We start from the raw sequence: 25,460 nt of genomic DNA, 5'->3' as shown, positions 1-25,460 counted from the left end.
CCCACGTGACCCGCCCACCCTCCACGGGATTCACCCACCCTCCACGTGACCCGCCCACCCTCCAGGTGACCCAGCCCCCTCCACGTGATTCACCCCCTCCACGTGACCCACCCACCCTCCAGGTGACCACCCCCTCCAGGAGGCCCAGCCATCCTGCAGCGCAAAGACCCAGTGCCCCTGGGCTCTGTTCCACCCTCAGGAGGAAGCAGCTCGTCCCCCACTCGGACCGCACAGCTGTACTGCATCGCGGGGAATTGCTGGTTGGAGCTCAAGGTCACATAAGGGCTCCGGGAGCCTAGAGGTCGGGAACTGGCCTTCCGAGGCTGCCCGGCTTTTTCTGGAAGGCAGTGGAGTGTGGCCTACGGGGTCAGTGGCTCGATAGCCTGGGCTTTGTGAGCTCGGGCACTTGAAAGGAACCTCAGTTTCCCTGTCTGCAAAATGGGAACAATTCTGGGGCTCTACAGGGCTGCGGGAGGATTGGCTGAGATAAGCAGGCGGTGCCTGCTGCCGCATGGAAGCCGCCCCGTATCAGCTCCCCGAGTCACCCCCACAGCGAGGGTGGCCTCCGTCGCTTCTCAGTTCACGCCGCTGCTCTGACTCGGGGCCTGGCGTCCTTTCGAACGTCTGCAGGGCTTCCCCGGAGGAAAACAAATGTCCATCCATGGGGGCGGGGACACCACGTCTTCCAGACAATTGCGGGTGGTCCCGGGACCCGCCTCCTTCCGAAACATGTCAGAGTCCTCGGCGCCTCGGTGCTCTTTCCAGAGAACTGCCCCACGCGTACCCGGCACTTAGGAAGAAAAAGGCAAAGCCGTCAGCAAAAGGGCCGCTCAGGAAGAGAGCAAGTGCCCTGGCCGACTGGCTCAGTGGTTAGAGCGCCGGCCAGAGGAACCACGAGTCTCAGTCCTCACACTTTTCTGCGCTCCGCAGCAGACTGGAGGGCTGGGGGTGGGGGTGGGGTAAATACCAGCCTTCGGAGCATTCAGACAAAGCTAGCGAAGCTGTGTCGTTTTTAAGAGAGAGAGAGAGAGAACAAAGAACTCCGAGAACCTCCCTAAATTACAAGTGTGGGTTACAGTAATTGCTAAATTGCAGAGCTCCAACTTTATCAGACACACGCCCCCTCCGCTCCCCCGGTTCTCAGAGGCTGTGCTGAGCTGACAGAAGCCCCCAAGCTCTGTGCAAAGCCTGGCAGGGAGCTGAGTGGGGCCAAGGGAGCCCCTCCCCTCCTTGCAGGTGAGGCTGGGAGCCGAGATCTGGCGAATTCCCCCCGGAGAACCAAAGCCGCAGGTGATTGGGTAGCTGGGATGGTAGCATTTTCCGAACGTGCGGAAGCGCAGTGGGCTGTGCCGCGTCACTGGACTCCGTGGAGAGGGCCTTCACCAGGCTACCGTTCTTCCTTACTTTCACCGTTCGCAGCTGCAGCACCTTCAGCTCCGAGAGCACATGCCTCGTCTGTGAGAATTACGTCCCACCTCTGCACACTGGTGGTCCCTGTCCTGTAACTCCCACCCTCCACACACACGCCGGTTCACACCCTCCGTGCCTCCGGACAGGCCAGCTACGCGCAGGCGTGTGCCACCTGCCTTTTGCATATACACACACATTACGTTTCTCATGCTGGCCTCTGCTCTCCGAGCACCTGACCCCATGACCCCGCCGGCTGTGGTGAAGTGAATCAAAGCCCTGACCCAGCTCACCTGCATTTTAGAGCGACAGCCCCTCCCGGGAATGGCCCAAAGGAAAAGGGAGCAGGTTGTTTTTCCAAGAGAAATGTATTTATTTTACACACCAGTTTTCTACACACATTTGAGGTAAATAAAATCATTGTAAGACATGCAAAGAAGCAGGAAAACGGGACCCACAGTCAAGAGAAAAATCATCAATAGAAGTAGACCCACAGATGGCCGAGACATCGGAATTATGGGACAAGGACTTTACGTATATTAAAGGCATTGAAGGATCTAGTGGGAAAGGCAGGCATCACGTGTGAACAGGCCCGGACAGCGGAGTGCGGCAGAAGGGGCTGCGCAACGCCCAGCTGCTTCTTTGATGTCAGCTCTGCCCTCAACCTTCCGGTTAGTTTTTGTTCCTTTTGGCTCCAGGGCCGAGGAGCAAGATGAGGCTAAAGCAGAATCTTTTTTCTTTCTTTTAGCTTCAGGATGTTGGTGATGATGGTGGTGGTGGTGACGGTGGTGATGGGGATGAAGATGATGGTGATGGTGGTGATGATGGTGGTGATGGGGATGATGATAGTGGTGGTGATGGGGATGAAGATGATGGTGGTGATGGTGATGATGATGGTGATGGGGATGATGACGGTGGTGATGATGGTGGTGGTGGTGATGATGATGATGGTAGTGGTGATGATGGTAGTGATGGTGGTGGTGGTGATAATGATGATGGTGGTGGTGATGGTGATGATGGTGGTGATGGTGATGATGATGGTGATGATGGCTAACATCCGTGGAACTGTCTGTCATTACTCACCAGATGTGACTGTAAGTGCTTCACAGGAACCCAGTCACTTAATCACAACAGTCCCATGTGTTAGGTAGTTTACCATCCCTTTACAGAAGGAGAAACCGAGGCAGGGAACTATGTACGTCACCCAGTCACCCAGCTGGTAAGTGGAAGGACCAGGACTCGCTGCCCTTTGATGATCTTTGCAAATGAACCTGGTCCACGGACCTGCAAAACACTAAGGGCAGTGGGGGGGGGGGGGGGGGGGGGGAGGGCATGCACCTCCCAGAGCCTCAGCCTTTAGGAAAATCAGGTCAGAGAAGACTCCGGGAGCCTGGAGCTGAGCTCCTCTGCCCTCCTCGTGCCTCCTCAGGGCCGACTCGCCGAGCGGAGCGTAAGCGCAGTTTGCAGACACTCCGGGCTCTCCTCTGGCCATGCTGACGTGTTGCAAGGGCAGCTCTGCTTTTCATTACTGGGTTTTGCAATGCTGGGTGTCACAACACTGGCTGTGATCCTGCCAGCGTGGCAGCAGAGGGCACAGCTCATGGCCTGTCTCGGTACAGTTGCAATGTTGGCATCCTCTGCCCTCCTCCCCCAGGGCCCGTCCCTAAACCCAAAGCCCGCCCATGGCTGTGAGGGCCCTGTGCACCCCTACGTCGTGTGCCTTGGGGTCATGCATGTGTATTGGAGTCTCATGTGTGCACACCCCACTCCGACACCCCACGCAGCCCTTCCTGGGACAGACTCTGATGAAGTTACTCATGGGGAGGTGGAGAGGCTGGGGGGCAGGCAGGGGAGGAGGTAACGTGCAGCGGCTCCCTCGCATGACAACTCTCCGGTATTTAGTTTTTGAATCCAGATGGTCCAGGCCCGCATGCTGGGCAGCTCTAATTATTTATACTCTTGATCCTCATTCATTACAACGTCTTCTCAGCCAGGAGGGAAGACGCCTTTTCCGAGGGGCTCTATCCCACGGCAGCTTCTCTGAGGCCCCAGAGGAGTCGCTGCTGGGCAGCTGGACAAGGCTCCTGACCCCAGGAGGACAGACCGGGAGGGAGGCCTGGTCCCCTGAAACCAGCCTGACAGCTAACAAACAAGGCCTGGCAGAGGGAAGGGAGACAGGCGTGGGCTGGCCGAGGGACCAGTGGAGGGAATGGGCGCAGAGCCTGTGGTTCTATTTCTCTTGCTGTTTGGACCCTGCAGCCCAGCGGGGAGCCCCAGGCACAGGGACCAGGTGTGCCCAGCGCAGGTGCAGAGAAAGGCAGTGGGGCGGCCCCTGGCCCCATCTCCGGGGAGCCCAGTTCTCCTGAACACGACATGGGCACCAAGTCACTGCGAACGCGGGCCAGTTCCTGGGCGTCAAATTTCAAGCACAACTTCTTTCCGAGGGCGAACACCCCCAGCTCCTCCCCACGGAGACCTCGCAAACGCTCCTTCCCCTTAAATAGGTTTGCTGTTCGCTTTTTTTTTTTAATGTATTTTTTGTGATTTCAGAGAGGAAGAGAGAGGGAGAAACATCAATGGTGAGAGATCATTGATCGGCTGCCCCACAATGGGACTGAGCCTGCAACCTGGGCAGGTGCCCTGACCGACTTGAACCATGGCCTCCGGGTTCACAGGTGGACCCTGAACCGATGGGCCACCCGCCCGGCTGCTGTTCTCTCTTCAGTCATCCCCGAAAATGAGCGCTTTTAAGGCCCCGAAAGAGCAAAGAGCTCCCCGCACGCGCACTGCTCACCCTGCTCACCCATGCCGCGCCCTGCGCCCCGTGCCCCGCACCCTTCCCGGGCCCGCGCCCCAGCCGTCGGGGAAGGACCCACCCGGAGCCTCCCAGGTTTGCATTTGCAACATTTATTTCAGGAAATACATTTCCAACACTTTGTTATTTATACAAAAAGAGGCGGATTCTCAGGAGGCACCTAGCGAAAGGCCACTGCGGAACGCGTCCCTGTGAGGGAGGGCTTCGGGCTCGGGGCTGGAGGCGGGGGGCGCCCGGGAGGTGCCCCACGGCCGGCTCTGATGCTGGAAGCGGACACGTCCTTCAACATGGTAGTTTTGGCAAAAACATGGCAAATCGGCAAGTAAACTTTCACCGAGGGGTCCTTCCTCTGGTGAGTGGGGAGCCAACGCCCGCAGCCGGGTCTGTCTGCACCCCGCGTCTCCCGCTGCACCCTGGGGTCTGCAGGCGCCCCCGCACCCATCCTGAGGCAGGAGGAAGCCCGCTGCACACCCATGCGTGGTCCCTGCTGATCCCCTTGTGGAGAGAGGCTGAGGGAGCATGGGGGTCCCTGGGCCGTGCTGGTGGGAAAGCCTGGCCTTCCCCTCTTGGGGGGTCTTTACAATGGGTCCTGGGGTGCAGGCCCCAGGCACACTCAGGGCCACAGAGTCAAGGTCTCCCACCTCCCAGCCAGCAAGGGCGTGGCCAGGGGGGGCTGAGCGGGCACCTGGGGTGGCCTGGGCCTTCATTTAACCAGAGCACCAGGGCCAAATGGGTGTCCAGACAGACAGACAGACAGACCTGCACACTTGTTCAGCCCACGGGCGGGGGGCGCAGGGACCAAGGCCCCTCGGGCCACTGAGCAGCCCAGCCACGGTCCAGAGGCCCCTTCCAGGGCACTAGCCATCACTTCCTCACTTAGCTCCCCACCAGACTCACTTGCTTGACCTTCCTAAAATTTGGGGGGCGGGGGGGGTGCATCTTTTCCTCCTTTGATTCCTCAATCAAATCCCAGCCAGTGGGGACGACAAGGGCACCACAGGCTGACGAGGACACGCCTCCCTCTCCAGCCCGTCTCCGCTCCCGCTCCCTTCCGAGGGGACCGCGGGGAGTGTGGGCTCGAGGGGGCGGCTGGGTAAAGGCACTCACTTCCTGCTCCAGGGCGGGTTCGCAGGTGGGCGGGCGGACGGGCTCGCCACGTCTAAGCAATTGGCAACTTGCGTCTCGTGGAATTAACTAGTCTCCCCACGGGGGTACTGGGATTAAGGGGCTCTCTGAGTTATGTGGTCTGAGTTATGGCCCACGCCATGTCAGGGGGGTGGAGGCAGCAGGGGGCTCTACCCGTCCTGGGCACAGCCCCGCAGGCTCCCGGGGCTGAGACAGTGGGGGCACGGGGGTGGGGGGACCAAGAGCAAGAGCAGGAGGCCTGGGGTCCAGCGTCCCTGGACCTCAGGGGCAGCCAGAGCGCCGGCCTCCACGCCCGGCCCCCCGTGGGTGGGCCAGTAACAATCATACCCGGGGGCACTCGGGAGTCGGTCCTGGCATCACGGGGAGGGGCGGACAGCGATGCCGATGGAGGGGAGGATATAAAATGAATGGGGCGAGGGCGGGCTGGGGCTGGGAGAGGGCGTGGGGGGCTGGGGGCTGGGTCTAGGGGCGGCGTCTACATCTCCTGGGCGCCCGGCTCCTGGTCCTCCACGCCGTTGGCCATGTTGCTCTCGTGCAGGCGCTTCACGCGGTAGGCCTCAAAGTGGATGCTGCTGGTGATGTCCTTGATGTTCTGCATGTGCGTCCTGGCGCAGGGACAGGCCAGGTGGCAGGGCCGCCGGGTGCAGGGCGCAGAGGCGGGCGCTGACCCTCCCCCCCGCCCCCCCCCCCCCCACCGCCTGGACTCCCACCGCCGCCCTCCCCACCCCCAACCCCACTGCCCGGCTGCCCGGCGGGGGATTAGCCCACCGCCCACACCCCGATCTGGGTCCCCCACCCCAGGTCTCACCTGATGAGGAGGTCCCGCAGGTAAGCAAACTCACAGTGCAGGATGTTCTCCACTGAGGAGGGAAGAGGGGCTTTAACGCCGCCCGAAGCCCCTCCCCCAGCCCTGCCCGTCCCTCCCCCAGCAGCTCGGGTGCCCAGAGGAACCCCGGGCAGGTGGGCGGGGAGAGGGTGAGCACTGGCACCTCACAGGCACCTGGCGCTGCGGATACCGGGCGACGGGACTGGCTCGGCTCCTGCTCCCCAGAAGGTTCTGGAAGAGCAAGGAGATGGCACAGGAACCAGGCTAGGAAACAGCAAGAGCGAGCCTCTCTGACCCTGTTCCCGCCTCTGGAAAATGGGGATAAGGACGCCGCCCAGCTCTCTGGGATGTGAGGATGGAGTGAGCTACCCGTGTGCCGTTACACCCGCCTGCCTCTGGACAGCCCGTCGGGCGCTTTTCAAGGGACAGGTAAATGCCCGGATGGTGGGGGACAAAGGACAGTACGGGGGGCGCACAAGAATGAGGCAAAGCACTTAACCCGCTGGCCCAGGACGAGCACAGCGGGCGGCTCTAAGCTGGGTCCTCCCAGAAGCTGTGGGGTGCAGGCACTGCCACCTCAACACCACCCCATAGTCCCACGGACGGGGCTGCTTCCTGAGGACCCTCAGCGTGAGCCGGTGGCACCACACAACGCACAGCGGCAGGAACAGGGGCATAGGGACAGGGAACCAGCCTCGCTCTCCACTCCGGCTGCCTGCAGGGCCGAGCCGACCACCAGGGGGCAGCAGAGGATGTCAATCATCACACCGCCCTCCTGGCCCCTCCCATGTCCCCACTGCCCTGGTCTTATCTCAAAGGTTCCCCTCCTACCCCCAGCCCCCAAACACGCCTCCATAAAATGGTCCCTAAACAGCAAGATCTCAGGAAGAGAGGAGATGGAAGAGGAGGGGCCAGGACAGGGCAGGCCCAGGGCAAAGTCTGCCTGAGAAGGACAGGGAGGTGAGCGGCCCTCGAGACACCTCCAGGGTCAAGACCCCTGGACAAGGGAGGAGCTGAAGGCGATGCAGCCTGCAGGGCAGACGTGGCAAACACCCAGCCTGCACCCACCGCCAGCCCCTGCGTGGGCACCCCAGAAAGGTCACGTGCCTCTGCACCCTTCTCCCAGCCTCTCCCGGCAGCTGCCAGGGCGGGTGGCCCGTGCATTCCAGAGCCGGGCAGGCTGTCGGCCTCTGCGAGGAGGGGCAGCCACGGCCACAGGGCGGGCGCTGCAGGGCTGAGTGATGACCCTGTACAGTGACCCCTGCACGCCTGGCCTTCCCTCCCCATCTGGGGGGCGGGGGGGGGGGGGGCGTCCAGGAGGCCCGGCTCTATCAGCTCATGGCTGCTTGTCCCCCGTTTCCCCAGTGAGCCCCTCCTGGGGGGCAACGCAAGGGATGAGGTTCCAAGCGCCCAGCTCACGCCTGGCTGGCAGCTCTGGGGGCGGGGGTGGGGGGCGGAGGGGGGGCAGCGGCGGCGTGGTTTGCTGATCTGTCCGGTGCCCCGCACGCCAGCGGGCAGCTACCTTCGATGGTGCCCCATTTGGTTTTCCTGCCGAGGATCCTCTTCCCGTTCACTTGGTACTCGTGGTCACTGCCCACCACGGCGAACGGGATCATCTCCTGGGGGAGGGCAGGGCGTGGTCACACGTGGGCCTGGGAGGAGCCGCCCTGAGCTGGGGCCACTGTGGGCACTCAGGCTCTGACCCCCACCCAGCCAGAGAGGGCGTTCTCAGGGCTCAAGGCCACCCGCCCCGTTTTCCTTAGACCTGGATGGGCAGGAGGCCCGCCCACACCCTCCGCGGGCACAGCGTCCGGGGCCATCACTCACTCGGAACTTCTCGTTCACCAGCCGGTCCTCCGCGTCCTCGTCAAACTCCTTCTGGGGGTACACGTCGATGCCATTGGACAGCAGGTCGGCGGTGATCTGGGGGTTCAGGTGGGAGAGATATGGGCACCATCCACGTGGCAAGCTGGCCCTGCCCCATAGTATCTGCCTTTGCCATGACCTCTGGGGGCTGGTGACCTTGATATTTTCCAGTTCTTTTGCCTCTGGAGTGGCGGGGGGGGGCCTGCCTGCCAGGAGACCTGTGGCTGCCCGGGGGTGGGGGTGGGGGGGGGCGGGGCGGGGGAGCGGAGCCCTACCCGCTGTTTGAAGTAGACCCTCTCCTCCAGGGTCAGCGTGTCGGCCTTGGCGATGACCGGCACGATGTTGACCACCTTGCTCAGGCGCTTCATGAACTCGATGTCCAGGGGCCTGAGGCTGGAACGGAACAGGTGGGTGAGAGCGTGGTCGGTGGGCCGGGGACAGGAGTGAGGGAGGGTCACCCGCCTCCGGCCGGAGGGAGCTCGGGGGGCACCCCAGGCCCAGCCCCAGGGGCGCCGCACGTACGAGTGGCCGGTGGCCGGGATGAAGTACAGGCAGCAGTGCACGCGCGTGTCGGGGATGCGCTTCTTCCGGTTGATGTTCACCTCCTCCTGCAGGTACTTCTCGTACTGGTCGTTGATGAACTTCATGATGGGCTGCCAGCTGCGGGGGGCGGGCGGGGGGTCAGCCTCAGGCTCCTCCCGCCCCAGCTCGGGGCAGCCCCCCGGTCCCCACGGCAGGTCACCCATTCCCAGGGCCCAGCCTGGTCCCCGGCGCACGTGACTCTCTGAGCAGGGACCACAGCCTCATCTTAGACGTGACCTCAGGGTGGGGGGTGGGGGGGGGGGAGGGGGAGGGCAGACCTGGGACCCCGGGGTTGGCAGCAGCCTGGAGGAGCCCCACCCCACAGGCCCTGCCCTCCCCCTCACCAGTTCTCATTGTTGATGTGGTCCCCGAAGCCCGGCGTGTCGATGACCGTCAGCTTCATGCGGACGCCCTTCTCCTCGATATCTGCGAGGACCACAGCACCGAGCTCAGCAGGCGCCGGGACCTCACACCTGGTGCCCCCCCCTCGCCGCCCGCCTGGCCAGCCCCGGCCCAACATGGCCCACGTGGGGCGCCCCAGGGTGACCTGCAATGACACCCCAGCTACACCAGCGACACGGAGCCTGCACCAGCGGATGCCCAGCGGGGCCTGGTCTTCCCCTGGAGGCCCCGCCCAGGGTCTCTGGTAGGAACTGGACCTCTGAGCTGGGCCTGACGGGGACCACGGGGGTCCCAAGAGCCGACCCTCACCCCGACCCAGAGTTAACGAGACGGGGGAGCTGCCGCAGGTCCCCAGGGCAGGGCCCGGGTCCTGGCTCCGCACCCTGCACCCTGCTTCAGGGGGGAGGGAGGCAGGACCGGCCCCGCCGCTCACCGTGCGTGATGGACTTGATCTCGATGGTCTTGGGGATGCGTTCCTCTGAGCTGGGCGGCTGCACTGACTTCCGGCTGATCTTGGATTTGAAGAGGGTGTTGATCAAGGTGGACTTCCCCAAGCCGCTCTGCCCTGGGGGGAGAAGGTGCCATCGGCGGGCATCCGGTCAGGGGGTTCACAGGCCAGCGACTCAGCAATGTCTGGGCATCACCCCAGCACCCCTCTGTGGGGGCTCCGGTCAGGGAGAGCCAGGCAGCGGTCACGCTCCCCCAGCGCATGGTTGGACCCCTCGCCTCTGAGCACAGGGGTCCAACCACCCCCTGCGGGTCCCACGGCTCCCTCCCGAGAAGGGCCGAGACCCAGAGCATGTGAGGGTCAGAGGAAAAGCTCCCAGACCCCCCACCCAGGACCCCAGAGAGAGGGTCCGCGTCCCCCACGGAGGGAGGTCTGTGAACCGGCCACAGTCCAGCCACGGCCGGCCGCCCACACTGCTGGGCTCCGGTCCAACCCGGGGCCGGGCTCCCAGCCTCCGGGTTATCTAGGGAAAGGCTGGCGGGCCCAGCATGCAGCCTTGACCGCCAGCCTCGGCGAAAGGTCACTGGGTCACTTCTTCCTTGTGCCAAAGGCCTGGGCCTGTTGGGCATGGGGGGCAGCCCCGTGGGACTGAAGGCCAGGGTTCGAGTGGGAGCCGGGGGGACGCTGCGGCAGAAGCTCGACGGGGAGGCCGCGGGTCAGAGTCCCAGTTTCCCGAGAGCCCGCCCGGCCAGCCCTCCCGGGGGCTCCAATGGGGGCAGTGGTCGCTCTGAGGAGCTGGACCCATTACAGGGCCACCTGCACCCCGTCCCGCAGGCCAGGCTGTGGCCCCCCGTTACAGAGAGAGGCCGGGCGGGGCTGGCGTGAGAGCCGCCCCCGGAGCCGGCCGGCCGGGGCTGAGTGGCGCCTTGGGGGTGGGACTCACCGACCACCATGATGTTGAACTCGAAGCCCTGCTTCATGGCCTTCCTGCGCATCTGCTCCAGGATGGAGTCGATGCCCACGTAGCCGAAGTCCACGGGGGCCTTCTCGTTCCGCGGCGCCGGTGCCGGCTTGAGCCCGGCGTCCCTGGGGGTGTCAGCCATGTCGCCAGCGCAGCCGGGAGCTGCCTCGGTGGCTGCGGAAAGAAGGGCAGAGGCGTTAGGGGTGACGGGTCAACCGCAGGTGCCCCCAGGCCCCTACATCCTCCGGCAGCAACACCATCGGCTCCATTTCTCAGGCGGGGAAACTGAGGCTCAGCTGCCCTGAGACCCCTGAGGAAAACCTGGCCCCAAGCCCTCGTCACGGTGCCACATAAAAGGCACCCACTGTTGGCAGCCACGCAGGTGGCCAGGCCCGCAGGGCGCCACCGGGACCCTCAGATCTGTCTCCACCTCCATCTCCTCTCCGCCCGCCGGCCCCGCCCACCTGCTCCCCCTGAGCCCCCCGGCCCCCCCCCAGAACCGAGGGCAGGGAGAGCCCAGCTGGGGCTCCATCCCCTCCACCGGCCAGGAGAGGGCAGCCTCATGAACATGGAGGGAGGCACCACCATCCGCCTGCCACTCCTGGGGAGGCCTGCTCAACCCCCGGGCGGGCGGAGTGCCCTTTGGAGGTAGAGCCACGGTCCCCCTGCCCCTGCCGCCCCTGGGCTGGACCCCAGCGGCCACCTTCTCTCTGAGCCCAGCACTGAGTGCCCCTCGCCCGCGGCCAGGAGGAGGTTCTGCTTCCAGGGCGGCAGCCAGGCGGGCAGGTGAGGCTGAGCTTCTCAAAATAACTCGTGCTCTGCGGCCCGCCGGTCAGACCCTCCTTCCCACAGCCCCTCCCCTGCTGCCCGCCACGTGCCCGGGTCAGAGGCTGGGGGAGGGTGCCCGGAAGGTGCCCACTGGGCACGTGAGGTACACCGTCTAGTTCGGGTTCCCACCAGGGTCTGTGTCTCAGTGCCCCCCCCACTTCCCCTCAGCCAGCCGCCCGCTGCCCCTGTGGCCGCCGCCAGGGTGGGCAAGCAGCCCCCAGCCCCGCCCTCCGGCCACCCACTCCTCGCCAGCCCCAGGAGCCCAGGACCGGTGCCAGGCCAGTGCCCAGTTTTCCGTAAACTGCGTTCCCACTTCCTGATGCAATAACCAACCCTACCCCACACTGTGCGCCCTCAGCGACCCCCCTGCGGCGGACCAGCGCCCCCCCCTCCCCCCCCCCCGCAGCGGATGCCCTCAGCCCCACACGCTGTGACGGGCATTGGAGAGCTGAGGTCAGGGCCGGGGCCCTCCCCCGCACCCGGGTTGCACGGGGCCACAGAGGCAGGAAGGTGACAAGGGCCACTGGCTGACCGACTCCAGAAACCGGCCGTGGGCGGTTTATCTCAGGAGTCAGGCACTCCCGTCCCCGCTTCACAAGAATCCCCACTTCAGGGGACTGAGGGATGAGAAAGTAACACGATGCATATGAAAAGCCAGGGGCCCACGGGTCCCCGCTGCCCACCCTAGCCCAGCCCGGGAAAGGCCACCCGGGCCCCAGGGTAAGGCCGAGGCCCAACCCTGCCGGGGCCTCCTCCCACCACCTGGCCCGCCGGGCAGGCTCCGCTCCCTCTTCAGAAAAGCCCTCCCCGGCCCTGCACCTTTAAATAAACAAAGACAAGAGCAGCATCTGGGCCACGTGTGGCTTTGGGGCCTGTCTTATGGGGCGGCCGCTCCGCCCCGCCCACGTGACTGGAAATTGCTTCCATCTGTCTGTGGGTCTGGGAGCCATGCTCCACCCCACCCCCACATGTCCCTCCGCCCCTCCCCCTCCCTGGGGGACTGGGGGTGGGGGCCTGAACCCTCACTGCCCTGCATGTCCCCCTGCATGTCCCCGGGAGCAGGGCTCCGGCTGGCCCGCCAAAGGCACCGCCATCCACGACAGAAACCTGAACCCAAGCACACATCCCGCCCCCAGGCCGTGCTGGAGAAATGAGAACAAAGCCAGCCTTCTGCGCAGGTGGGGCCCACTCCTGCCTCCTCGGGGAGCCCCTGGCAGGCCCCTCGATTCTGTCCACGCTGATGGCCACCAGGCACAGTGACACGAGTGCTCCTCCCCCTGCCTTTCACGGGGCAAACCATGGGGTCTGACCCCGGGGCCCGTGGGAAGAAGAGGAGCCCAGCAGGCAGACCGGCCCAGACCCGCTGGACAGCCTTCTCCCCACGGAAGCCACCGCGCAGGACGGGAGAGACCAGCCTTTCCTTCTACGATGAAAATCCCTCTGCCTCCCTGTCCAACATGGCGGCCACATGGGGCTTTAAAAAAAAGTTGTGTTAAACTGCACTTAACGGTAACACGTCCCCCTCAGCCATGACCAAGCGCGCTGCTCCGTGGCCTTGGGCACATTCACACCGTCTCCACCACCATCTCCTGAGCTTTTTCATCTTCCCAAACAGACTCTGTCCCATTAAACACACCCTCCCTGCCCCTGCCCCCCGCCCCTGGCAACCTCCCTCCTACGTTCCGCCCCGTGAATCTGACAAGCTAGGTGCCTCCCATAAGCAGAACCCGGGTGTCCCTCCTGGTGAAGCCTGAGTGACCGGGCGGCGTGGCTCAGCGCTCTCTGTCCGTCCACCCGCCGAGGACGCTGGGCTGCTGCTAGGCCGCCTCGAAGCCCTGCTCTCCGCGGGGAGTGAGCCCAGAAGTGGCCCGGCCGGGTCACACGGCCACAGCACTTTCAATTTTTTGAGAAACCGACAACTATCATCACATGTGACTTCTGAGTCCTGGAAAGGCAGCGCGCCAACCGAAGCACGGAAATGTTTACCTCATTTTCATGAACATTTACATCGCTACAGGCAGGACGCGGCGACACAGCCCCAAATTCTAGTCCGACTGCAACTCCTTTCGCAAACGGGGAAACTGAGGTCCTCAGAGTGGTTTTTCCTGAAACGCCCCTGGAATGGGTCAGGCCGACACGAGGCCTTCTTTGAGTGTAACCCTGTAATTTCATACTCGCTTCTGTGACCTTTGATTAATATCTGTCGGGGTCCCCTCTACAGACTGTGAGCTCCGGTGGGGGGTGGGGGTGGGGTGACCCCCAGAGCCCTATGGTGAGGGGGCACTCGATCAAGACTCGTGGAATGAATGGGGCCCTGAGAGTCTCCCCGGGGAGGAGGGGGGGATGGGAAGGGGCGAGGGCTCTGCCACCCCAGCTGGCCTGCAGCCCCCTCCACGGTAATGGGCAGACCACTGTCCACAGCTGCCCCCTCCAGACCTGTGTCCCCACCGCCCCCTGTGACCCCTGCCTGGGACTGGGGCCCCCTCTTTCCCAAGGCCCTGCCACCTGACTGTTGGTCACACCCACATTTCATCAAACGTTATTAATAGGAAAGGGAAGTTCTTAACAGAGAAATAAGAGGTTTCACATTCACGTCCAAGATCGCTGCACCCTCATCAATAACAGAGCAGAAGCAGCCCCGCTTTTTCTCAGGGGACACTGGTGCTCAGAGAAGTCAAGTCACTGATCCAAACTCACACAGCATCTTCTGCCTCTTCTCACGGCTCCTGGCCGCTATGAACCCAGCGTGGGAAAGCCCTGGGGAAGGGGACCTGGAGAGGGAATAAACTGTGCCTGGGGGCTGGGCCCCCATGGGAGCCTCACGCCTGCTCCCCGGGTCAGCCCCCCCCCCCCCCCGGAGTGGCGTGGACCAAAAGGAGCCCTCGGTGCCCGAGTGCCGTGAGCCGCGGGCACAGCGGAGGCCCCGATGCCACACTCAGGGCTGCAGACCAGTGCCCAGGGCTGCCAGGCAGTGCCCAAGGGAACAGCCCCTTCAGCGCCCGCAGGCGGTTCTGGGGCCGCCAGACCAGCCAGTTTCTCTCCGCAGCACCCATCGCCCATTCGCCTCTCCTGGCGGGAGAGCCCTCGCCACCCGCAGGCTGGGGGCAGCTGGTCCCGGCCGGGGCTGCGGCTGCTCTAGCTCTGCCTGTCTTGGGGACCTGTCCCCCTCACCACAGGCATCTGCGGGGCCTTTTCTCAGGATTCGGGGCGAGGGAGGGGTCCCCAGAGTGTGGCAGGAAGCGGGGCGGGAAGCGGGGGCGGGAAGGGACGGGGTGACCTTGCTGTTCTGGGTGCCTCCGCGGGCTGTCATTCACAGCCCGGCCAGCACCACCTGAGGGCGTCTGCACGAGGGACACATTCTCCCCACCCGGCTGCCAAGGGTGACAGGATCGATCGCCGCCTGTGGACCGCTGGGCCTGGGGCTGTGGGATGCAGCCCCAGGAAGGAGCCGGCTACGGGGGGGGGACGCCTCTCGGGGAGCTCACACTTCATCACACAGCCCCGGGCAGCCGTGGGGAGGGCTCGGCGCAGGGCCGGGCTCGGAAGCCCACACCAGGTCACCCTCTCTGCCTGCCCTGGCCCTGCCCATCTGCACCGCAGAAACATCCCTGAAAGCCCATCCTTGCAAACATCGGACGCAGCTCTGCCGGACTCGGCTCTAAGCCAGGGACGGGCAGCCAGGCAGGCCCTGCAGCACCAGAGAAAAGGCCGAAGGAAGCGCAGGGCCCCATAGCCAAGACCAGGAGGCACTGGACGTGGTGCAGGGCTGGCTCCAGGCCCCCTCCTCTCAGGTGCTCTCAGGAGAGGTGGCCCAGCCAGCAGGAAAGGAACTGCGGGCCAGTGCGTCTAGGCCTGTGAAGGGACACTCACATTTTACTCTCCACGACCTCTGAGGAAAGGCAGCTGAGACCAAGCCTGGCTGCAGCTCTTCCCCACCAGCCACCAGGCTCAGCGCGGGGTCCCGGATTCCAGGCCCCCTCAGGGTCAGCCGCAGCTCTCCCAGGACACTGTGCTGATGTGGGCAGAGCCTGTCACACCTGCCGCCCCGGCCAAAGCTCCCGGGCAGACCCACGCGGAACAGATGATCCACATGCCCCTCCGCATCCTAACACCACCTCCAGGAGGCTGCCCGGTTGAGCTAACATCATCACCGGGGTCTCAAAGGTGACTCCCCACTTCTGGTATCAGTGGCTGGTGGAGGGAGAAGCTGGTGCTCACCAACTCTGCACATAGAGTTGAGAGGGAACTGCCCTGGAAAGAGATGTTACAGAAATGGCTGTACACAATCGTGATAGAAAAAGATCCTGGGGTCCTAGTGGACCAGGACCACAAGATCGATTCATTCCACAAATATTCCTTGAGGGCCTACCACAAAGTAAGAAGAGAGAAGACACTACAGGCTCGAGATGAGTGTGAATGAAAACAGCGGTAGCACAGAGGAACGCAAAGTCCATTGACTCAAATACTCATTACCCAGCACTTCCAGAGTCACGGTAGCACCCTTTCTGTAAGGAACTTAATCGGTAAACAGCCCAAGACTGCTGTGTGCCTGTCACAAACCTTTTTAAAAAGCTGTCAAAGGACTCCCTCCCTCAAAACAATATCCATCAAGGGACACAACCACCAATAAATTTGGACAATTTGGGGGGAGGGGTGGCCATCAAAGAACCCCTAGGTCCGTGGATCTCCATTGAAAAAAAATAACTTAGTCTAATGGGAACTTAGAACTTATTTGCGTTGTCTCTTCACTGAACTTTTATCAACAACATACAAAGAAGTTCAGGGCTCTGCGGCCAGAGAAGGGTGAGGAAAAGTTTAAAATGATCAAATGTGGAAAATTCATCGGAGAAGCCGAGGGGAAGAGAAGGAAAGAGAGGAGGTTGTGAACAGCTGGCCTGTCCCTGAGCACAAGGGCTGAGTCCTGCTGCTGGGGGTGGGCGGGGCCGCTGGGGGCGGAGCTGCGGCGGTGGGCGGGGCTGCCGGGGGGGAGTGGGCAGTAGAGACCCGGCGGCGGCAGGGCTTTGAACAGAGGCTCTTTTCCGGTGTCCCCATGAACCCACCCCAGCCTCTACAAACGCCTCGTAAATGTCACCGGGGAACTTCCTGTTCCTTCTAAAGATGCAAACATTGAATATAAACGGCCAACTTTTGCAAATGGTGCAGTGGGATCAAGGGCTGAATTTTAAAGGCGCACAGGGCTCGTTTAATTCGATAAGTAATTCCAAATCGAATTACACTTCACACTTTGTCTCGGGCAGGAAGCATCTCATCACAGCCTGGTCAGGAACGCGCTGCCAGAAACCGGAGCCCTGGGCCTCGGCCTGCAGCTCCGCTCAGAGACCCGCACACAGCGCTCCCGGGACAGGCGGGCTCTGCCCCCTCCAAGGCTGCGCCCCTCTCCCCCTCCGCCTGCCCTTTCCCAGAGGAAACCTGACCCCAAACCGCAGTCGCATGGTCTCCGTGTGGGTGGAATGAATCCATCTCCCACGACCCGTGCCCTCTGCAGGACCTGGGAGGGGACAGGGCAGGACCAGCTCCACCGCCCCCCCCACGCCTTCATTCATTCAGGGGGCCAGGCGCCCCGAAGTCGGAGGACCCCCTTTGACTGCTCGCCCCCCTCCCGCTCAGCCTTTCTCTCACCAAACCCTTAAAGCGAGCCTCTCCGCCATTGTCCGGGCAGGAATCTCAAGAAGGTCTTCATTGCTGCCAACACGGTCTCAATGGCCCGTTGGGAGAGTCAGGTTTGGAGCCGGGCCAGCCTCCCCGCCCCCCTCTGCTCCTTCATTCGTAGCCGAGATCCTGGGCTCAGGGCCCATTGAGACATCAATCTCTGGGCAGAGCAGGCTCCAACCTGCCAGGTCCTCACTCGCTGCTGAACACGCTGCGCAGAATTCCCGCGCAGGGAGAAGGCCAGGGAGGGGCCACCGCCTGGCTCCGGACTGACTTCGTATTTCGTGTCCACGGCCCACTCCCCTCGCAGGATCGGGGACCATGCTCAAGGCTTCTCCCAGCCCAGGGAACCTTCCAGCAAGACAGGCCCCTCACCCAGAGCCAACCCAGAACCCAGCCCTGGCCCAGCCCGGGCCCAGCCAGGCCGCCCACGGAGTCCAAGTGGCCCGCCAACCACAGAGATTCCGTTAGTTCTTGGCAAATGCTCGCAAAGTTAAAAAGAGCGAGAAAAGGTCCTCCCCCGCCGATGGGTGGACGCTGGCCGTTTGTCACTGGGTGGAATTTCCTCTTATCGGGGATGTCCCCCTGAGGGGGGGCAGCCTCCGGCCCGGCCCCGGCCCCTCTCCTATCAGCAGGGCTGTCAGCAGATGCTCACCAGAGCTGTCTGAGGCTGGGCACGGGGCTCTGCCTCCCCCGACCGATGAAATCATCTGAAATGACCAAGGAGACCGGTCCTGGGGGGCTGAGCAGAAAGGAGCTTTAACCCAAGAATATAGAGCGATTTCCTTCTCTGTTCAGATCTCAGGCAGGGACGCTGCCGAAGGCTGGCTCCCCGTGCCCAGAAAGGCGGGGGGTGGGGGGGCCGGAGCAGAGGGCACCTCCTATCTGTTGAGGGATGGGGAGCGGTCAGCACCACATGCAGCCAATGGGTGTCATCCACCCACTGGCCGCTCCACCTCTGGCCTGTAACATGGGTCGGTCATCTCCTCTCCCCACCCGTGGTGCTCCCACCTCAGGAGAGCAGGGGGTCTGGGCAGCTGCCAGGCCCCTCACACCGGGCTCAGACCCTGCATGCCCGGAACGCTGTCTTCTCTCTGCTTCTGGGCAGCCTCTGCCCCAGGAACTGCACCCCTTCCAAGCTCTGTCCAGGACTGGACACCAGTGCCAGGTGGACAGTCCCGAGGAGTCCACCCTGGCTCAGCCGAGACGCCCCGTGCCAGGCCCTCTGCCCAGTCCTGGGTATCGGGTCCCTGCCTAGTGAGGTCTGGATGTCTCAATCGGAACACGCCCCAATCTGAGCTCTGGACCCCCCACCAGCCCCCCCACCACACCCACAACCCAGTTCTGCCAGCTAGAAACCCAGGGCCCAGCCTTGCCCCCTCCCTTTCCAGCACCCCAAATCAAACCACCCACCCCAAAGCCCTAGCCACTCTAACCCAGCACATCTGCAGGCATCACCCTGCCTCCCACCGCCGCGGCCACACAGCCAGGCCACCGCCAGGACCTGCCCAGCCCTCACTCCATCCTCCTCAGGCACCAGGATGGGCTGACAAAACGGGAATCACCCTCCTCATTCCCCGCCTGAGACCCCAAGCGGCTCCCACTGCGGCTGCGATAACAGAGTCCCGAGGCCCCAGAATCCCAGCGGGTCCCGTCCCCTTCCCCTCGCTGTGTGACCCCGAGCAAGTACCTTCACCTCTCTGTGCCTCCACTCCCTTATGGACAAGGAGGTGATAGCAGGGCTTCCTCCTGAGGCTGAGGACCGAGCGCGGTAGGCAGAGCACACAGTCCTGCTGAGCGTCTGTTAATGACGCGAAGGCCACCCAGGCTCCAGGCCAGTACCTGTCCGTCTGTCTCCCCGCCTCCCAAAAGCTTCAAGCGAGGCTCCTCATAGGTCTCCGGCCTGGAAGCTCTCTCCCTGCTGTCCCAGGAGCTGCCCAGTCCTCCCAGGTGCTACCCTGCAGCAGCCCCTCGAAGCTTGTCCCAAACGGCCCTGATTACAGCTTGTACCTGCGGGGTCCACCCCCCAAGTGGGAGCTGGGTCTCTCATTCACGGTCCCAAACCCTGACACAGCACAGCACCCGTAAGGTGCTGCTGGCTGAATGAATGAATGAATGAATGGTGAGCTCCCCGCCCTTTCCTCCACCCTCCTCTCTTCCCAGAGCATCCCGGGGGCAGCCACTGCTCCCCGCTGCCCGCTAACCCATGTGGTGCCCGGCCCCCATGAGGTTCCCGCGTGCAGCGCTGGCTGCATCCTTTCCCACGGGCTTCCCGGTTCAGTGCGTGGCAGCCTGTGAACGAGATATTAACAATTTCCGGTTTCCATCCTCCTCCTGGAGCCTAGAAGCAGGGAGGAGGAAGGATGGAGGGACTTCCCGGGACAGCTCCTGCCCATTCAGAAAAGTTTGCTCAGGAAATGGCCAGCGGGGGGCTGGGGGCACCCACCAGGGAGGGGATGTGGGCGGAGACTGGCCAGCCTGTGATGGCGCCCGAATCCCACGCCCATCTCCACCTACCCCTGCTGGGGGCGGGGGCTCAGGGCTGGGGGCGGGGATCAGGGCTGGGAGTGGCGGCTCAGGGCGCTAGGGGCTCTCCCACAGGCACAGCAGAGGGAAAGGTGGGGTAGGCAGGGCTGCTGGGCAGGAGGCCTCCACTCACCCCAGACTCTGCCCCTCAGCCAGGCTGCTCCCCAGGCTGCACACCCACTCCCCCCACAGCAAGGAGTGGGTCCCCTACGCGGAGGGACCAGGCGTCCCCGGGAGAAATGCACTGAGAGCTGGTACCTGGGAGTCAGGCTTTCCCTGGCGCCCCCTCACTTGCGGTTGGACACAGCTAGTTATGTGTCCAGTTAAACACAACGTACCACCAGCCCGGACTCGGCGTGACTCGGCAGCCGGCAAAGAGAACTGATTAACCAAGGCACAGCCAGGGGAGGAGCTGCAACACGTCCAGGATCTCATCCTGGCTCCCAGGGGCTCGGCTAAGACCTAGCGACACAGGGACCGGGCCGGGCATCAGCGCGCTGGCCGGCGCACAGCCCTTGACCGTTTACAAAGGGCTCCCATTTGCTTTATCTCATCGAGCCGTCTCCACGCTTTCACCTCCTTCCTTACGGGTCCCCACTTCCTGCCCTGGCCGGGTGGTTCAGTTGGTTAGACCATCAGCTCCATGTGCCAAGGGTGGGGGTTCGACCCCGGGGCGGGGCACATACAAGCATCAACCGATGAACACATCAATAAGTGGAATGACAGAGCGACGTCCGTCTGTCTCTCTTCCCCTCCCTCTATCTAAAATCTTTTCTTTCTAAGAGAGCCTACATTTCCTGCCTAATTAGCTGCAACTTTTGAAACCAGACCAAAATGGCTACAGTAACCATGTGGCCTTACAGGAAAGTTACACTTGGGAGTCACGCCACAAGGTCCTCCCTCCATTTGCTGGGACCCGGAGTGCCCTCCGCTCCCCACGGAAACACCCCAAGCCACCCTGGCACCCCCCCCCCGGCTCCCTGGGGCGACCTACTGTGGGTGGAAAACGCCCGGTCTCGTCCGTGGCCCTCGGTCAGCACAGACCCTGCAGCCCCGAGTGGGAGCCTGGGAGCCGGTCCCCCTCCCAGGTCCCTCCAGCGGCACTGGGAAGGAGGCGCATTCATATGGTAATCTCCGCCCGAGGAGCCCAGCAGTAGCCCTGCCCGGAGGGGGAGGGAGGGGGCCTGGCCTGGCCGGACCGCTGGCCGCCTTCCCAAGACAAGACTGCGCCAAGTGGGTCCTTCCCGGGCGCTCGGGCCGCCACGCTGTGGCGTGGACTCCGAGGGGCCGCCCAGGAGGCCCCACTCGGCGGCGGGGACAGCAGGCACCCAGATGTGGTGAGGGCTTCGCTCTCGGTGGATTAAGATGACGACGGACATGCCTTTGTCTTACAGCTCAAGCTGTGTGTGTGTGTGTGTGTGTGTGTGTGTGTGTAATGCACAGAATGGTCTAGAACAGGCAGAGCTTGGCGCCGGGAGACCGTGGGCCGCCCCTGCCCCCTCCCTGGGTCCCTGAGGCAGAACCCCCACAGCCACTGTCCCAGGAAGGAAACAGTATCATCCTCCCCCCAACACCCCCCCAGTCCAAGACTGCTGGGGGGCTGGACGTGTTCTCTCAGGAAAAGCAGCAGCTCCCGGCATCCCAGTGCGCCCCCCCCCCCCACGTTCCTCCTGGGGAGGGGAGCCAGCCCCTCCCAACACCCACTTCCTCTCTCTCACTGCAGCAGCCCCTGCAGCCCACTCCCCACCTCCCTCCACTTCCCCTTCTGCTGCCCTGGGCCTGGTGCAGCGAAGGGAACTGCAAGTGGGGCCAAGGCCCAGCTGCAGACCCAAGGGCTCCCGGGCGCCCCGCCCCGCCCTGCCCCGCCCAGGCATTGCTTATCCTAGTCCACTGAGCTGGCCCTGGGCTCCCGGAGAAAAAGGACCCTGGCAAAGGGCATGGACGCAGACCCGAGACCCGCTGTGGGGGGAGGTGTGAGGCACTCCCAGCCACGGGGTCCACAGAGGTGACCATGGCCGTGGGGACGGGGGGGGGGTGGGGGGGGGTGGTCCCTGTCAGCTCCTCCAGGCAGAGGGGGCGGCACACTGGACAGTTGTTTTCCCACTTTTTAGAAATTGATTTAGGAAGAGAAATACAAACATTAGTGATGAGAATCATGGATCAGCTGTCCCCCCGACTGGGGATGGAGCCCGCAACCCGGGCATGTGCCCTTGACCGGGAATCAGCCCATGACCCCTTGGTGCCTGGGACTACGACAGACCACGGAGCCCCACCCACGGGGAAGGAGGGGAGAGAGGGGGGAGCCCTCGAAAACGTGTTCTTTTTCCATGAGCAAGTCTGGGAGGATGACTTTTGCCGTGGAAACCTTCTGACCCATCATTCCCTTCTCTGCCTCAGTTTCCACCCCTGTCACGTGAGGAGGGAGGCGGCCCCACCGCCAGCGGGTGACAGAGTTTGATTAAATGAAATTCCCCGCGATGCAGGCTGCGGGGCTCTGGGCATCGGGCCCAGAGTAAATGGTGGTCAGGCCAGCGCCGGCTCGGGGTTCCAGCCTGGCCCACGGACAGCCAGGCCACCGAGCGAGGACAGCGCTCATCCGAGGAGCGCGCGTGCGTGCGTGCGGGCTGAGGCCTGGCCAGCCCAGGGCCTCACCGCTGGGCTGTGCAGGTGAGAGGCCAAGAGGAGGACCCTCCCTGCTCCTCTGGGTGGGTGAGCCCCCTCCACGCCTCTGAGCCCAGATCTGCTGGTTCCTGCCCACCCCCCCACCCCCGTGCCCCAGCTACAATGGGGCCGCTGTCCAACCTGTCATTAGTCTTCGGGGCCCACGACTGTCACCAGGCAATGGGCAGCCTTTCCTCTGGTCTCGGCAGACAAGGGACAAAAGACACAGATGCCGTCCTTGCTCCCCTAGCACCAGGGTGTGTGTGTGGGGTGGGGGGTGGGGGGTGCCATCTGGTTGGTCCAGCCCCCCATCCCCCAGGGAGAATGTATTCAGGTCTCTGAAGAAATGCTGCCCCCGCCCCTTTCCCTTAAAAAGGGCCCCCGAGGAGACCCCGAGTAGGAGCAAGACTCAGGCCCTTCCGATGCGGCTCCGGGCCGGGCTCACGGGAACCGCGCAGCGTTGGGACAAGAGACCCGCAGCTGCAGTCGGCACTGAGAATTCATCCCAACATTAACTGAGCAACCACCCGGGACACCCAGGGCCCGGGACAGCGATCGATAACACAGTCCCTGCGGTGTAGTGAAGGACAGACGGACGGACAAACACACCCCACCCCGCGCTGCCGGTGACAGACACCTGGACCAGGGCCTGGGAGATAAGAGATAAGGACCTGGGAGTCACATTCCTCCGGGGACACAAGGACACTCTTCCGATGGCCGTGTGGTGACCTCCGGGTGACCGCACCACTGGGCATCGGGCCTGGCATCTCAGGGCAGCGCAGGGCTGGCCGGCCCTCGGGGCACGGGCCCCGCAAGGCAGTGCGACGGGACAGAGTAGGGGCGCCCTCAAGGCTGGGGAACCTCTTGCCTGACAGCCATGTGGGGGAGGGGGCACTGTTGGCAACTCAACCCCAACCAGGAGCTGGGGTTCAAAGTGCAGCTTGGGGTGCTCAGGGGCCCACATTCCCAGAGGGTGTCCCCCACCCCCTCTTCAGGAGAGTGACGAGAAACTTGGGGGCACTTGTGCCACGATCTAGCTACTGAACCCCAACTAAAGCGTTTAGCATCGTGTTTAGGCAGAAACAGCAAGGAAGGGGCATGAGCGGATGGGCTGCCTCCTCTTCCAGGGCCTCGCGCGGAGCTGCCCCCACCCCCAAGCCGAGGCCGCCCCTCCCCCAGGAAACTGCTCGGTGACAGGACAGGTGAGCCCAGACCAGGGCGCCAGCAGCACCCCTGCGGAGCGTGGGAATCAGGCCTTGCAACTCCCTACCTGGAAGGACCAAGCCCCCTCCTGCTGACCCTGAGCCGGCCAGTGTGGATCCCAGCGGTGAGAAGAGAGAAAAGAAAGAGGAGAACCCCACCCACCCACCCACACCCCAGGGAGGAGCTGAGGCGGGGAGCAGCTCCACCCCCACCTGCAGCCCCAGAACCAGGCTCAGCACGCCCCTGCCCCCTGCCCCCCGCCCCTCCAGGGGAGCAGGCAGAGGGCTCCCAGCTGGGGCGGACACCCTTCGGCCTGTCCTTGACCTGCGCCTTCCCCGGGCTCCCAGCAGCGCCACACAGGCAGGGCTCACCGCAGCGCTGGCTCCTGGCCGCCACCCTCGCGGCTCCTGGGGAGGCCTCCCAGGCTCCACCGAGCTCGGGGGGCAAGCCCCTGCCTGTCCCGGGAGCCAGCCTGGCACCCAGTAAGCAAATCCAAGCGGCGCTGGGGGGCAGGCGTCTGGGGGCGGAGTCCCGCCCAGCCAAGGGCGATGGATTTTGTGGGAAGCATCTTCCCAGGACCCCGCGGTCGGGAGCTGGGCCTCCAAGGTCACCAGCCCGGCCATACCCGACCCCCCACCCTTACGAAGCCCAGGTGGCATCGACGGCCTAAGCCACAGCTGGGGGAGGCGAGGAGAGGGGTGGACGGAGCCACAGACGGGGAGGCTGATGGCCACCCAGCAGGTGACCCCGGCCAGGAACCAGGGCAAGGGGTGGACAGAAGCCTGCATCCTCTCCCTCACGCACAACAGTCATTCTCCCCAAGCTCCCAGCCAATGGGGGAGGGAGGGAGCCGAGAACCCGCAGTGGCGGGAAGGAGCCAGCCCTGGGGGCCTCAGCCCTGGTGCCCGGCTTCCAAAAAGCCGGAGCCCTCTGACCCGGCAGGAAGCTCGGCCGCTCCAGGCGGGTGGGCGGCGGCCAAGGCCAGGGTCTCCAGCTGCTGAAAGCTGTGGGCCCTGCACAGCGTCCTATCCGAGGGAGCAGCTCGGCTGCGGTGACAACAGGAAGTGGGGAGGGCACGGTGGCAGGGGAAGAGGGAGGGGGTGGGGAGGAAGTCGGACCAGAGACTGGGGCTGCCCAGTGGGCCCACGGTTTCTGCGGCGAAGGCCCTGTGAACCCTGACCTCGGGCCGGGCGGCGGGCCTGGGCTTGCCCCCTCCCCTCAGAACAGGCTCTGTCGCCTCCATCTCAGAAGGCTCCTGCCTGGTGCACAGTAGGTCCTCCCCACGTGCCCGCTGAACCGGCCACTGTCCCGGCCGTCACGGTGCCAGCCCCAAGGAGCAGCGGCGGACGGAAACAGACACACACCAGCAGACACCACAGTTCTGCCACTACACGGGCATGAGCGGGAGGCCAAGGGGGCCCCCGGAGGGTGGGCGAGGGCTCAGCGACAACCCAGCCCCCTTCCCCAGCCACATCCTCAACCAGGAGAGACCCCCACCGGGCACAGGCCTCCCATGGATGCTGCCCCCCCAAATGTTAAACAAATGAGTTCCTCCCATATCCTGCCCAGGAGCCCCCCCCCAAGTGCCCCAGAGCGATGACATTTCTGTAAACACTGTGGGGGCCCCTAAGTTCCGAGGCAAAGCAACAATGAATGAAGCGGGGGACCCACAGGAGTCAGAGGGAACGGAAGAGCGGGCTCCTCCGGCCTCCCCGCCAACAACCCTCCCTGCAGGAGCCCAACTGGATCCCACCCAGGGTGCCGTCCCCACGACCAGGGCGCCGCTGCGGGCGGCACATTTTTCTCCAGCGAAAGAATTTCAAACTTCTCTCTGGCGAGTGGAGATGATCCCCCAAACCTCCGACAAAAATGCCGGCACGATTTGGGGCCGCGAGGGAGGGAGGAGGAGGATGAGGCCGCAGCCGCACGCCGGGCCCGTCCGTCCGGGGCGAAGTTGCAGGCGCAGGCATTGCCTGTGGGACTGGACGCTGGGGGTTCCCCCAACAGCTCAGCTCGGCGGGCATGTCCCCAAGAGCTGGTCCTTCCCCTGCTCCAGACATGGAGGGGGACACCCTCCCACCAGGTCCTCCAGCAAAGACATGCATTCCAGCCCCTGCCG

General features: G+C 63.9%; 1 protein-coding gene across 6 annotated transcripts in view; it reads right to left on the bottom strand.

The window, feature by feature from the left end:
- Positions 1-4,298: 4,298 nt before the first annotated feature.
- Positions 4,299-25,460, bottom strand: part of SEPTIN9 (septin 9) — a 120,973-nt gene continuing 99,811 nt past the window's right edge. For all 6 annotated transcript variants that reach the window (XM_070393431.1, XM_070393433.1, XM_070393432.1 and 3 more), the window contains 9 exons: positions 10,436-10,627; positions 9,478-9,609; positions 8,987-9,068; positions 8,583-8,720; positions 8,336-8,453; positions 8,022-8,117; positions 7,717-7,813; positions 6,177-6,228; positions 4,299-5,973 (listed from right to left, as the gene is read on the bottom strand). In XM_070393431.1, the coding sequence (XP_070249532.1) occupies positions 5,844-5,973; positions 6,177-6,228; positions 7,717-7,813; positions 8,022-8,117; positions 8,336-8,453; positions 8,583-8,720; positions 8,987-9,068; positions 9,478-9,609; positions 10,436-10,627 (1,037 nt within the window). In that variant the 3' untranslated portion in view covers positions 4,299-5,843. The remainder of the gene's footprint in view (positions 5,974-6,176; positions 6,229-7,716; positions 7,814-8,021; positions 8,118-8,335; positions 8,454-8,582; positions 8,721-8,986; positions 9,069-9,477; positions 9,610-10,435; positions 10,628-25,460) is intronic.

Source organism: Myotis yumanensis, unplaced genomic scaffold, assembly GCF_028538775.1.
Source record: "Myotis yumanensis isolate MYYU_CA2020_CCGP unplaced genomic scaffold, mMyoYum1.0.hap1 SCAF_16, whole genome shotgun sequence".
Classification (NCBI taxonomy): domain Eukaryota; kingdom Metazoa; phylum Chordata; class Mammalia; order Chiroptera; family Vespertilionidae; genus Myotis; species Myotis yumanensis.
The sequence above is the reverse complement of the archived record's forward strand: the minus strand, read 5'-3'. Positions and strand labels throughout refer to the sequence as shown.